Below are 14,129 nucleotides of genomic sequence, written 5' to 3'. Positions count from 1 at the left end.
ACCCTCGGTTGCATGGCTGCTTCCGGGGATTCAAGAAGGAACAGGTCACACACACACACACACACACACACACACACACACACACACACACACACACACACACACACACACACACACACACACACACACACACACACACTGGTGCAACTCTCCCGCTTGCCAGTGCAAGGCCAGGCGGTGCAAAGTGGAAAAGTGGGGAACGGGACTGGTTTCCGCCTCACACCTGGTGTTTGGGTTTGGGTGCTGCTTGTTTGAAGACAGGCCTGGGCTGGAGAGAGCGCGCAGTAGGGAAGGCACTTGTCATGCATGTGGCTGACCTGGGTTCGATTCCCAGCATCCCACCTGGTCCCCTGAGCACTGATGGAGGAGTAAGCCCTGAGCACCGCTGGGTGCGGCCTCCCCAACCTTAACTAATAAAATGGGCACCTCAGCCCTTTTAAGGAGCAGCATTTCTCTGAACACGTGGGCACCTCGTGGGCAGCTCGTCCTGTCCTCTGCAGGTCACTCAGTGGCACCCTCCCCCCTAGCAGCTCCTTCCACCTCCCGGATCCTCACTTCTGGCTTAGAAAATGGCACGCTCGGGCCTGGAATGGCTCCGGGCCTGCCGATGTTCGTTTCCGTCTGTCCTGTTCTCAGTCCCCAGCGTGGGCAGTGGCAGGGCCCGGCTGCAGGAAGGGACTCGCTGCAAAGAAGCGTTTGCCCAGGGCCGGACTTGCTCTCCTGAAATGTGTGGTGAAGCGTTCATTTGAGGGGCTAGAGAGGCAGCACAGCCTGGCACCCAGCCAGCCTGTGTCCATCCCTGACCTCCCATACGGCCCCCGGAGCACTGCCAGGAGTAATTCCTGCCTGCGTGCAGAGCCAGGAGTCACCCCTGAACATTGCCAGCTGTGGCTCAGACAACAAAAAACATTTTAATAAAAAAAAATTTTTTTTATTTTAATGAAAAAAGATTTGAGGACCAGAGTGATAGTGCCACAGATAGGGCACTTGCCTCGCATACAACCAACCCAGGTTCCATCCCAGCACCCCACATGGTCCCCCCAGCCCTGCCAGGAGTGATCCCTGGGAGCCGAGCCAAAAATAATCCTGCTCTTAGCCAGGTTTAACCCAAAAAACAAACAGCTATACCTGAAAGCAACATGTCATCGCTTCTTGCAACTATTTGTATTTTACAGTCTATTCTTATATGTTGGGCTGGAGTGATAGCACAGTGGTTGGGTGTTCGCCTTTCACGTGGCCAACCCGTGTTCGATTCCTCCGCCCCTCTCGGGGAGCCCGGCAAGCTACTGAGAGGCAGAGCCTGGCAAGCTCCCCGTGCGTATTGGAGATGCCAAAAACAGTAACAATAAGTCTCTCAATGAGAGACGTTACTGGTGCCCTCTCGAACAAATCAATGAGCAACGGGATGACAGTGACAGTGATTCTTATATATTAAAAAAAATTATAAAATGAGCAATAAAAATTTGTATGCATGATAAAAAGAACAACATCTGAGAGGCTGGACAGCAGGGCGGGCGTTTGCCTTGTATGCGACCATCCCGGGTTTGAGTCCTGGCCTTCCTGTGGTCCCCCAAGCACCACCAGGAGTAATTCCTGAGTGCAGAGCCACGAGTAACCCCTGAGCATCCCTGGGTGTGACCCAAAAAGCAAAACAAACAAACAAACAAAAACCAGTACCTGCCCAACTCTGAGATGAGAATCAGCTGGCGGACACTGAGCCCTTTGCAGACGCTCACCGGTGACTGCATTCTTCAACTTCACCCGTCACAGTTCAGCCTCGATTCTCCGCCACTGTTCTCGTTCCCCGCGCTCAGGCTGCCTCTGCCTGCTCTGTCCCTTCTGACCGCTCGGGGGGTGTGTCACATCCAACCGCAGGGGGATCTGACGAACCTGGTCCACGGCAGCCACTGCTCCAAGTACAGACTGGCGCGGATCCCGGGCACCAACGCGTTCGTGGGCATCGTCAACGAAACGTGCGACTCTCTCGCCTTCTGCGCCTGCAGCATGGTGGACCGGCTCTGTCTCAACTGCCACCGGTAAACAGGGTCTTACTCCCCGTGTGCCCCCGGCTGACGTGGGGGTGGGCTGGAGAAGGGGGACGCCCCTTGCAGACCCACTGGCTCTGTGCCATCTGCGGTGACTTTGTCCCCCAGCAGTAAGATCTTTGGCCACATCTATCTCCTATCTTTATTGTCCCTTCTGACCAGACTGCCTTTATTTTGCTTTCCCCGGTGCCTGTCCGGCACAGAGTGTGTTCCCAGCTGTCGCCGTGCTGACTTCCTTCTTCATTTTCAGAATGGAGCAAAATGAGTGTGAATGTCCCTGTGAGTGCCCCCTGGAGGTGAACGAGTGTACCGGCAACCTCACCAACGCGGAGAACCGGTAAGGGAGGGTTGTGTGCTGGGGCCAAAGAGAGAGGACGCTTCCCTAGCAACATGTTTGGCCTGGGTTCGATTCCCCCGGCATCCCATAGGGTTCTCTGAGCACCACCAGGAGTGAATCCTGAGCGCAGATCCAGGAGTAAGCCCTGAGCACCGCCAGGTGTGGCCTATGAAAACATATAAAAAGGGAAGAGAAATGTTCGTGCGCTGGGTCCAGCGTGAGAGTACAGGGATTAAGGTGCTTCCGCTGCAGGCGGCCGACTCTGGCCCAGTCCCCAGCACTGATTATTGCCACAGGCTTTGCCACCAGGCTGGTCCTGGGGACAGTCAGGAGTGAGCCCTGAGCACTGTTGGAAAGAGCTTCCAAAATATCTCCCCAACAAGAGAAAAGTTCATAGGATTCATCTATAAACTTTTCATGGGCCACAATACACAAACGTTTCCTACACGGGGCCTCCCGATTATAGGTTCATCTGTGATTGTGTGTCAGAGATTATTTATCCTTCAGCAGAAAAAAAAAATCATTGCAAGGAGACAAAGTAATAGCACATCGGGGAGGGCATTTGCCTTGCCCGAGGCCGACCAGGTTCGGCCCCCAGCATCCCATATGGTCCCCCTGAGCACCACCAGGAGTAATTCCTGAGTGCAGAGCCAGTAATAAGCCCTGAGCATCGCCAGGTATGACTTAAAAAAAAAAAGCTGGTTCTACTGTGAGCTAGATTTCAAGGTCCATAGTGACCTATGCTGGGATCTCCTTTCAGATTTACATACTGAGAATGCTGAGAAATCCTAAGAGAATAGGTGCAGGGCCGGAGAGACGGTCCACAGAGTAAGGCGCTTGCCTTGCACGTGACCCACCTCTGGGCCCTGCGGCGTCCCCTTACGTAACCAGGAAGGCTCACAACCTAGGATCCACATCCTTGGACGTTAGCCCTGAGCTGCATGCTGGTCCAGAGGCCGTATTTCCACATGAGAAGGGTCCCAGTTTGGGAGACCCTCGAAAATAAAACATTAAGGGAGGGAGCTGGAGCAGTAGTACAGCGTATAGGGTGTTTGCCTTGCACGTAGTCGGCCTAGGTTCGATTCCCAGCATCCCATATGGTCCCCCGAGCACCGCTGGAAGTAATTCTTGAGTGCAGAGCCAGGAATAACCCCTGTGCATTGCCGGGTATGACTCCAAAAGCAAAAAAAATAATAAAGGAAGAGTATATGGGCAGGGTGCTAAAAAAATAGATCCAGGAGCTTATATTTGTGAGGTCTGTTTCCGCAGTAGTTGTGCTTGGAATTACTGATGTTCAGGTGAAGCTTGTGGTTAACACAGTGGCTGTAGGCCCTCTCTCACACGTGCTCACACCATAGGTTCCGTCAGCGAGTGACAGATTTGAAGGCCGGGGTGCTAAGTCCTGTCTCTGAAACTGCTAGGGCCAGAGCAAGTCTAGAGGGTCAGGCACTTGCCTTGCACGCAGCCGACCCAGGTTCAATCCGGCTTCTCATCTGAGCATCACACTTGGGAGTAATTCCTGAGCCGGGGTGACTCCTAAGCACTGTTAGGTGTGACGCGTCCCGCCCCACCCAAATAAAAGGAGAGAGACTGTTTTGTTGATGGTCACACTAGCCTGTGTCGGCTTAGGCACAGGGAAAAAAACGCCTTTGAGTTGTCCCATCCGAGGCTCATTCTCATATGCGGTATGTAAAGAAATGCAGTGATGGAGTAACACGGGCCAGAGGTAACAGACCCTGCAGGGATCTGCTAAGGGGGTGGGAGGGAACCTTGGGGCACTGGAGGACAGATGCTGACACAAGGAGAGGGGGCGGGGGGTGCTGTAGGACCATCGTATGCCAGCAGCTCTGTCGTTAACAGTGTCATAAGTCAGCATCACAACAAGAACAGGGAAAGGAAAAGGAACAAGACACTAACAAAGGCAATAAACGGACTCGTTCTATCACGCGTGCTTGTGTGGTGTCCGCCTTCTCCACTCTGGAAAAACCCGTGTCCTCTCTGGAGCACGTACTCCCTCACGTTCTCTTCCCCTCGCATCTAAGTGTCAATAAAAACCATCTTGCTTTACACAAAACACACACAGAGACACACACACAGATTTTTTTTCAAAGAAAAACTTGTTAATGGCCCCTCGAGTCAGTGGGGTAATGCAGAGGCCCCCGAATCAACCCCAGCGTTGTTTGCTTCCCCGCCACCACCACCACCATTGGTGGTGACTGGGGAGCCTCAAAGGCCTTAGCCCCCTCCCCCTTCGGAACACCAGCAGGATTGACTCCTGAGCACTGCAGGGGGTGGCCCACCCCACCCACCTGTTTACACAGTTGATAGCTGTTCCAGCCGAGGGAGATTCAGGGTGGCGAGTGGGGTGGTGAGCCTGGCGTTAATGGGTGCGTTCCTGTTGGGTGGTTGCGGTTCCTGCTTTCCATTCCATCCCTCGGGTATAAACACAAGTGAAGGAAACCCAGGGTGCTTACATGACGTCAGACTGGGTTTCCTGTTGAATCCCAGAGCTGGGATGAAACCCAGATCTGCCGGGCGGAGCCAGGCCAGGGGCACGCGTGTGTGCCTCGGGAGGGTGTGTGGCCTGGATTCCAACCTCTCCGGTTTGCTTGTCCCCAGAAACCCGAGCTGTGAGGTCCACCAGGAGCCAGTGACGTACACCGCCATGGACCCGGGCCTCCAGGACAGTCTGCCCCAGTGTGTCAACAGCCGGTGCGGCCAGAGGCTGGAGAGCGGGTAAGCCAAGTCCAGGGCCACACGCCCGTCCACTGAGGTCCAGCAGGGAGCGGTGTCCTGCTGCAGCCTCCCTGAGCCTTGGTTTGGAACCTGTAAAAATCTCTCAGGGAGGGGGGCTGGAGCAATGGCACAGCGGTTAAGGTGTTTGCCTTACATGTAGCCGACCCGGGTTCGATTCCCAGCATCCCATATGGTCCCCTGAGCACCGTCAGGAGTAATTCCTGAGTGCATGAGTCAGGAGTAACCCCTGTGCATCGCCGGGTGTGGCCCAAAAAGAAAAAATAAATCTCAGGGGGCCGGAGCGATAACTCAGCGGGTAGGGCACTTGCCTTGCATGGGGCCGACCCAGCGTCAGTCCCCGGAATCCCACGTGGTTCCCTGGGCGCAGTCGGTGCCATCCTTGAGTCCAGAGCCAGAAGTAGTAGCCCTGAGCATCGCTGGGTATGATGCAGAAACAGAGCAGAAGAAAATCCCCAAAAATCAGATGCCAGGGGGAAGAACATCTCTCGCTGGTGGAAGTCCAGGGTCTGCGCATGCGTGCTCCGCCTGCCGGAGGGTTCGCCCCTCACCCAGTTTAGTGCTGTCTCCAGCCAGTGGGCGTGTGCAAGCTGTGGTCGTGTCCCGCGCAGCGGGTGGTAACGTTAGTCTTGAAATGAGAGGCGCGGGGCAGGGCTGCAGGAGGGGCCAAAAGGGAGCAGCGGGCAGGGCCCTGGGGTCAGCCCGGCCGGGCAGGCGCCAGGTGGCATGGGAACGAGCACTGCTGAGGCCTCGTCCTTCTGTCTCAGGAAGCCCGTCCGGGGCCCGGGCGTCCCTGCTCCTTGGTCACAGCCCATGGGATGGGACGTCTGGGGGAGACTCGAGGGGGCCAGTGGGGTGAGCGGCAGTTCTGCCACTTGAATAGCCGAGTGAGCCAGTGAGAGGGGCAGCTAGTTCGACTTGGAGGGTCTCTTAGCAGAGGAGTGGGCAGGCCTCCATTTACTCGTTCGAGATGTGCAGTAACAGTCACTTTTCGTTAGGAAACCCCCTAGGTTCTGCCAGAGTCCCAGTGTGCGGCACACACCCGCAGGTCTAAAGAGCCGGCGGTGAGGACGTCTGGGGTTCAGGGGTTGGGGAAACAGGGCAGGGGCTAGAGCACTGGCCTTGCAGGCACCAACTCGGGTCCCGTCCCCGAGCACCACCAAAGGTTCCTCTCCTGAGCCAGGAATAGCCCCTGAGCACAGCCAGGTGATTTCCAAAAGGAAATCTATTTAACGTAACAATGTCTTCTAGATTTATTTGACCAATTTAACTTTAAAAAAAAAAAATGACAAATCTGGGGCTGGAGCGATAGCACAGTGGGGAGGGCATTTGCCTTGCACGCGGCTGATCCGGGTTCGATTCCCAGCATCCCATTTGGTCCCCTGAGCACCGCCAGGAGTAATTCCTGAGTGCAGAGCCAGGAGTGACCCCTGAGTATTGCCGGGTGTGACCCAAAAAGAAAAATAAAAAAGACAAATCCGGGGCTGGAGCAATAGCACAGCAGGTAGGGTGTTTGCCCTGCATGAGGATGACCTGGGTTTGATTCCCAGCATCCCATATGGTCCCCCGATCACCGCCAAGAGGAATTCCTGAGTGCAAAGCCAGGAGTAACCCCAGTGCATTGCCGGGTGTGATCCAAAAAGAAAAAAAAAAAGACAAATCCACATGGAGGTTTTAAAAACCTCCAGGGTCTTTTAAGGTGAGTTTGCATGATCCCCAGCTAATGCATCATGTGTGATTTTCTTGGTTTGCGTCCATAACAACTCATGGATTCTTCCCCTTCCCCAGTTGCTGAGGGACAGAGATCGCTATCCTGTCCACCCCCACCCAGACTAACTGCTCATGTTGTCTGGAAGAGAAATCAAACGCAACAACTTAGAGCGTGGTGTCCCTGGTACTCTCTCTCCCCAACCCTTCCTCCCGGAACATTCTGGAATGTCTCCTGTGGTCTTTCTGTCAGGGACTGCTTTGGTGTGCTGGATTGTGAATGGTGCATGGTGGACAGCGACGGGAAGACTCACCTGGACAAATCCTACTGCGCCCCCCAGAAGGAATGCTTCGGTGGCGTTGTGGGAGCCAAAAGTCCTTACATCGACGACGTGGGAGCAATCGGTATGTGGGGGAGTCGGGGGAGCACCAGAGAAAGGGGCTTCGCACATCTGCATCTCGGTGGATCAACGTGGAGAGTATCACGCTGAGAGTCGGAGAGAGAGGGACAGGCATAGAAGGACTGCACTCACCTGTGGAATATAAACTAACAGAGTGGGAGACTAGCACCCAAGGACAGTAGAGATAAGGACCAGGAGGTCTGCTCCAGGGCTTGGGAACTAGCCTCACATGCTGGGGGAAAAGGCAGCTCAGATAGAGAAGGGACCAAGTAAAGGATGCTCGGAGGGCCCGCTCGGGATGGGACATGCGTGCTGAAAGTAGACCGTAGACCAAACATGATGGCCACTTACTTCATTGCAGACCACAACACCCAAAAGGAGAGAAAGTAAAAGGGAATGATGTGCCTGCCACAGAGGCAGGGGGAGGGGGGCGGAGGTGTTGGGGAGATGGGGTGGGGGTGGGTGGGAGGGATACTGGGTCATTGGTGGAGAATGGGCACTGGTGGAGGGATGGGGGTACTTGATTATTGTATGACTGAAACGTAAACACAAAAGTTTATAAGTCTGTAACTATACCTCACGGTGATTCATTAAAAATCTTTTAAAATATAAAAATATTAAAAAGACGGAGCTGGAGCGATAGTACATTGGATAGGGCATTTGCCTTTATGCAGCGGACCCGGGTTTGATTCCCGGCATCCCATATGGTTCCCCGAGCACCACCAGGAGTAGTTCCTCAGTGCAGAGCCAGGAGTAACCGCTGAGCATCTACGGGTGTGACCCAAAAAGCAAAAAAAAAAAAAGAAAAAGAAAAAGAAAAAAGAAAGGGGCTTCGTAAACACATCCCCGCCAGCCTCAGTGGGCACCGACACCTTTCGGAGGGGGTCTCTGCATCTTTGCTTTCCCCTGGGGCTTTGAGTTAGATGACTCCTTCCCAACCAGCCAGGCCGTTTGGGGTGAGGGAGCCGCTGTGCATTGTGGGTGAGCCCTGGAATTCCTTCTAAGCGAGTGTGTCCTGGGCCGGGTCGGGTGTGCTTCCTGCATGGCGCGGCTGCACTTTGTCCCCGTGGTGTGACTGCCACACCGCAGCCTCCCCCTGGGACTTTTGCCAGGCCAGGAGGGAGGGCTGCAAAGTCAGAGCTGTCAGTCAGGGCCGGGGTTCACAGGAAGCCACAACTGCCCCAAGCCTGGGCTTAGGGTGGGGACAGAGGCCCCCTGGGGAGCAGCCACACAGGCTCACCAGGCTGCCTCCTGCCTCCTCCAACAAGTTCCCCGTCCCTCTGGGTCAGCCCGAGCTCCTGAGCCAGCAGGCCACAGGCACAAACCCACATTTATGCCCGAGTCTGAACACACCCCACCACACACACACTCCCCATGCATGAGGCTGCCGGCGAAGGAAAGACGGTTCTGAGCTCCCATCTGGCTCCTGAATCCTGCTAGGTCATAGCCAGAGTGTGACCGGAAGACCCTCTGGGAGTTCACCTGCAGCTTCCAGTCGGAGCAGAGTGCAGGGTTTAAGGGGACCCCGCCCAGGGCCAGAGCGATATAGTACAGCAGGTGGGGCCTTTGCCGCCACACGGTCAACCTGGGTTTGATTCCCGGCATCTCATATGCACTGCCAGGAGTGAGCCCTGAGCACAGAGCCAGGAGTGAGCCCTGAGCACAGAGCCAGGAGTGAGCCCCGAGCACAGAGCCAGGAGTGAGCCCCAAGCACAGAGCCAGGAGTGAGCCCCGAGCACAGAGCCAGGACTGAGCCCCGGACACAGAGCCAGGAGTGATCCATGAGCACAGAGCCAGGAGTGATCCCTGAGCACAGAGCCAGGAGTGAGCCCTGAGCACAGAGCCAGGAGTGATTCCCGAGCACAGAGCCAGGAGTGAGCCCCGAGCACAGAGCCAGGAGTGAGCCCCGAGCACAGAGCCAGGAGTGATTCCCGAGCACAGAGCCAGGAGTGATTCCCGAGCACAGAGCCAGGACTGAGCCCCGGACACAGAGCCAGGAGTGAGCCCTGACACAGAGCCAGGAGTGATTCCCGAGCACAGAGCCAGGAGTGAGCCCCGAGCACAGAGCCAGGAGTGATCCCCGAGCACAGAGCCAGGAGCAATTCCTGAATGCAAGAGCCAAGAGTGAACCCTGAGCACAGAGCCAGGAGTAACCCCTGAGTTTTTTTTACTATATATATATATATTTTTTTTAATTTTTTAAGTAGGAGTACTGTTTATTCAGCCGTTGATTAAGCTGCCTGAATTGGGCATGAACTCCACATTGCTTTTCTTTATTATTATTTTAATTGAGTATCCGTGAGATAGACCGTTACAAAGCTGTTCAGAATTGGGTTTCAGTCATGCAGTGATCCAGCACCCACCCCTCCACCAGTGCACATCTCTCTCCACCAATGACCCCCCCACACCCGTTTCCCTCCCACCTCCCCCAACACCCCACCCCCACCCCCACCTCCCTCCATGGGAGGCACTTTCCTTCTTGCTCTCTCTCTCTCCTTTGCGTTGTGTGCCTTATAACCCCTGACCTTTGCCGTGTGGCCCAAAAACGCGAGGGGGGAAAGGGAAGGGAGGGAGAGGGAGAGAGATAAAGGGACCCTGCCCAGAATCAGGGCAGTTGCTCGGGGGCTGGTGCGCATGTCTGGCGCGCCCAGGGCCCTGATTCAATCCGTGGCACCGCCTGGCCCCGGCATTGTTGCAGGGCCGGTATCACCAGGTGCAGCTCACCTGGGCAGGGGGGCGGGGGGCGGGGGGGAGCAAACAGGGCAGAACCGGAAGCCCCACCTGAGACGTCTCTGCACGTTTGGTTGGTGGTTCCCATGGTGCCGAGGGCCGTGCCCAGGGTCCCCCCGACTCTCACCTGCGCCAGGTGACTTCTCTGGCATCATCCCAGCCCCAGGCATCACGGCTCCCCCCGGTGTGTCCCCCCTGCAGCCTCCCGAGAACCCTGGGGAAGCAGCGCTCTTCCCTCGGGGCCGGCTGCAGCCCTGCCTGCTGGCCCCTGGGAAGGCCGGGCCACTGACCCTCTCTGTCTGTCTGTCTGTCTGTCTGTCTCCCGAAGGGGACGAGGTGGTCACCTTGAACATGATCAAAAGCGCCCCCGTGGGCCCCGTGGCCGGGGGCATCATGGGCTGCGTCATGGTCCTGGTCCTGGCCGTGTACGCCTACCGCCACCAGATCCACCGGCGCAGCCACCAGAGCATGTCTCCGCTGGCCGCCCAAGGTGAGCCCCGGACCCGCCCTTCCCTCCCCCGCCCCGCCCAGCCTGCAGGGGCGACTCCGAAGGATGAGAGACACTGGGCGTGGCTGGGTTGGGGGGGCCCCTCCCCGCACAGGCCTCGGCTTCCTCCCTCCCTGCAGCCCACACGCCTTCTCCAGCCTCCGAACCCCTCAGCTCCACGAGGACCCCCCCAGAAAACACGGGGATCCCCTTCCTCTCGCACCCCTACCCCCATATGCTCTTGGCCCACCACAGCACCCCTGGGAGTGACCTTCCCTAGTTCTGGGGGCATCACCAAGAAAGCAGGATGAGCTCGAGACACCCCGTCGCTATGGGCGGGCACCGCTGGCTCCCTGCTGAAAGGGGCATCCATGGGGGACGGAATGGGGGGGAACGAGGTTCTGCCCCTCGGAGAAACGCCCCAGACTCTGGGGGAGCCCCCTCGAGCTTCTCTCCGGGCGCGGCCGTGCTGATGGGGGCTCTTCTGGGCAGTCTGCCCAGCGCCCCCCCCCCTCGGGCTTGTGACCCCAGTTCGTCAATCAGCCCCGGCCCTGGACCCTCCCCCCCGCCCCCACCATGTCCCTGTGCGTGACGGTCCCGGCCCCAGGTGCTTGAGCAAACACCCCGCCAGCCCCCGGGCAGCGGTGCTCTGTGATTAAATAGTCATGTCGCTCTCTCCCCCACGCTGGCTAGAAATGTCGGTGCGAATGTCCAACCTGGAGAACGACCGAGATGAAAGGGACGACGACAGCCACGAAGACCGAGGCATCAGTGAGTGTGCGGCCGCCCGCCGGGAGAGCCAGCAGGGCCGGGGGACGCTCCTCCGCCCGCCGCGTCCTCCGGGGCTTGGGCTAAAAAAAAAAAAATCAAGAAGCTCCGGCACGACGGAGCTGCCCCCAGCACCCGCCCCCTGACCCTCTGTTCCCACCAAACGGAGGGAAGATATTTATTTAGTTTTAGAAAAGGCCCCAGAAAGGTGTCCCACCCGTCCTACTTGGCCTTAATGCAGCGCTTCGACCTAAACCGCCCCCCCCTGCTCACCTCCCCATTCTTTCCCGCACGTCACTTTTTCCAGCCTGGTGTTCCCTGGGGCAGGCCTGGGCCGGGCATGGTGGAAGCCCCTTAGTCACGTCTCTGCAGTTCCCCGGGAAGGAAAACGTGTCTTTGTCACAGTGGGAGGGGGGAGGGTAGGAGGGGCTGTTGAGGTTACTGGTGACCCCCCCCTCGGCTGCCTTTCTGCATCCTGGAGGGGAGGGGCAGGAAGGGGTCTCTGCCATCCCAGTCCCATCCGTATCTCCTAATTTAATAAGCAGCTTTCCGACAGACAGACAGACAGACAGCGCGGCAGATAAGGCGCTTGTCTTGCATGCAGCTGATCCAGATTCGATCCCCTGCACCGTCTTGGGTCCCCCAAAACCAGCAGAGCCTCAGCGAGCCCTGAGCACAGAGCCAGGAATGAGCCCTGAGCCTTGCCGGGCGTGACCCCCAGTAGATAGATAAGTAGAAACAACTTCCTGCGGGCTGGGAGAGAGTTCAGCAGGGAAGGCGCTTGGTGGCTTTGCATGCAGTCAACCCCCGTCCCACGCCCAGAACCCCACCTGGCCCCCCAAATCCTCCTGGGTACAGCCCTGAAGGCCCCAAGCGTTACTGGGCTGGTGGGGGAGTGCCGGCACTGCAGACCCCTCGTAGCCGTGTCCCCTCAAGGCCTCGAGCCAATTGACCATTCAGAGCTTGGCCCAGAGTCCTGGGGACGGGTTTCCTGAGTACTGCGGGGGAAACCCAAAAATAATCCTTTTTTTTTTTTTTATTTGGGGGCCACACCCAACAGTGCTCGGGGCTTACTCCTGGCTCTGCGCTTGATATGGGTGGGCCTGGCTGGGCCGTGTGCAGGGCTAGGCCCCTCTCCCCTGGCCTAGCGCCCGGCCCCCCCTACACGTTTCTGACAAACGGCTTCCCTGAACGCCCCTGCGTGTGAGGCCCTGCGGGGCCCTGGGGTCCCCACCTGGCGATGCCGCGAGACTGACGCTGCCCGCCCTTGCCTCCCCGCAGTCAGCAACACCCGCTTCATCGCCGCCGTCATCGAGCGGCACGCACACAGCCCTGAGAGGAGGCGTCGCTACTGGGGGCGCTCGGGGACCGAGAGCGACCACGGTGAGTCTCCCGTCCCCGCGTCCCTGAGGGACCCAGAGTCTCTCTCCAGTCCCCACATCCCTGAGGGAGCCAGAGTCTCTCTCCCATCCTCGAATCCCTGAGGGAGCCAGAGTCTCTCTCCCGTCCCCACATCCCTGAGGGACCCGGAGTCTCTCTCCCATCCTCGCATCCCTGAGGGAGCTGGAGTCTCTCTCCATCCCCACATCCCTGAGGGAGCCAGAGTCTTTCTCCCGTCCCGGCGTCCCTGAGGGACCCAGAGTCTCTCTCCCATCCTCGCATCCCTGAGGGAGCTGGAGTCTCTCTCCATCCCTGCATCCCCGAGAGAGCCGGAGTCTCTCCCGTCCCCGCATCCCTGAAGGAGCTGGAATCTCTCTCCATCTCTGCATCCCTGAGGGAGCCGGAGTCTCTCTCCATCCCCACATCCCTGAGGGAGCCGGAATCTCTCACGTCCCTGGATCCCTGAGGGAGCTGGAGTCTCTCTCCATCCCCGCATCCCTGAGGGAGCCGGAATCTCCCGGCCCGGCCATACCCACACCCGCCTCACGCTCCTTCTCTCTCTGCTTCTGAGCTGGGTTTAGTGTCCACCTCGCTTCCCCAAGAGACACCGCCCAGCGAGTCCCGTCCAGGGCCCCGTGCCCCCCAGGACTGCCTCGGGGCTTCCTGGCAGACAGGGACCCATTTCCCACCCCGCTCGGGTTTCTAGTAAGTTCCCATCCCCGTGACCTCCCCTGCATGTCGTGGGCGAACAGCAGGTCTCTGCTTCCCCGTCCCCTCACTCTCCAGACCAGCCTGGCGGCATGGCCAGGGCACTGAGCCGGGAGTATTGTCGAAAACGGTCTCACAGGCCGGAGTGATTGTACAGCGGGGAGGGCGTTTGCCTTGCATGCGGCCGACCCGGGTTCAATCCCTGGCATCCCATTTGGCCCTCTGAGCACCGCCAGGAGTAATTCCTGAGCACAGAGCCAGGAGTCACCCCCGAGCATCGCTGGGTGGGACCTAATAAGCCAAAAACAGGAAAATCACGCGGTCTCAAGTGCCTGCAAAGATAGTCAGAAAGGATGGGGCTGCATGAGGCGGAGCAGGGGCGGAGCGTGGCGTGGCTGTCCACACTCCCGGCCACGGCTGGCCGCCGTCTCCGCCTCTCCTGCCTGCCTGGTGCCTCATCCACCTCGGTTCAGCTTGTGACCATCCAGTGCCTGTAGGCGGGCTTGGATTTCCCCGGCCACGCCAGACCTCCTCATTTCCCGGCTGGCACCGGAACTGTGGCCCCCAGTCCCTGGCTTCGGGGTCTAGGAGCATCCATGAACCCTGGGGGCCGGGCGACGGTGTTCTGGGGGACAGTCTCAGCCTGGGTGCTCACATCTGTGCTGAAGCACCAGTGTCAGCGCCGCTGGGTCCCTCCAGACAGTGCCACCCTTCAGGCTCCCTTTGGACACCGCGGGGGAGGGGCTGGAGCAATAGCACAGCGGAGAGGGCGTTTGCCTTGCACGTGGCTGGCCCAGGTTCGATCCCCGGCA

At 58.1% G+C, this 14,129-nt stretch overlaps 1 protein-coding gene across 1 annotated transcript in view; it reads left to right on the top strand.

Annotated features, from left to right (window-relative positions):
• Positions 1-14,129, top strand: part of CACHD1 (cache domain containing 1) — a 247,408-nt gene that overhangs the window by 224,846 nt on the left and 8,433 nt on the right. Inside the window, exons 20-26 of the mRNA XM_055138282.1 lie at positions 1,876-2,036; positions 2,296-2,382; positions 5,002-5,118; positions 7,097-7,248; positions 10,303-10,464; positions 11,155-11,232; positions 12,511-12,612. Coding sequence (XP_054994257.1) covers positions 1,876-2,036; positions 2,296-2,382; positions 5,002-5,118; positions 7,097-7,248; positions 10,303-10,464; positions 11,155-11,232; positions 12,511-12,612 — 859 coding nt within the window. The remainder of the gene's footprint in view (positions 1-1,875; positions 2,037-2,295; positions 2,383-5,001; positions 5,119-7,096; positions 7,249-10,302; positions 10,465-11,154; positions 11,233-12,510; positions 12,613-14,129) is intronic.

The sequence above is a fragment of the Sorex araneus genome, chromosome 5, assembly GCF_027595985.1.
Source record: "Sorex araneus isolate mSorAra2 chromosome 5, mSorAra2.pri, whole genome shotgun sequence".
Lineage (NCBI taxonomy): Eukaryota > Metazoa > Chordata > Mammalia > Eulipotyphla > Soricidae > Sorex > Sorex araneus.
Note: the sequence above shows the minus strand (reverse complement) of the source record. Positions and strands in the feature narration are given on the sequence as shown.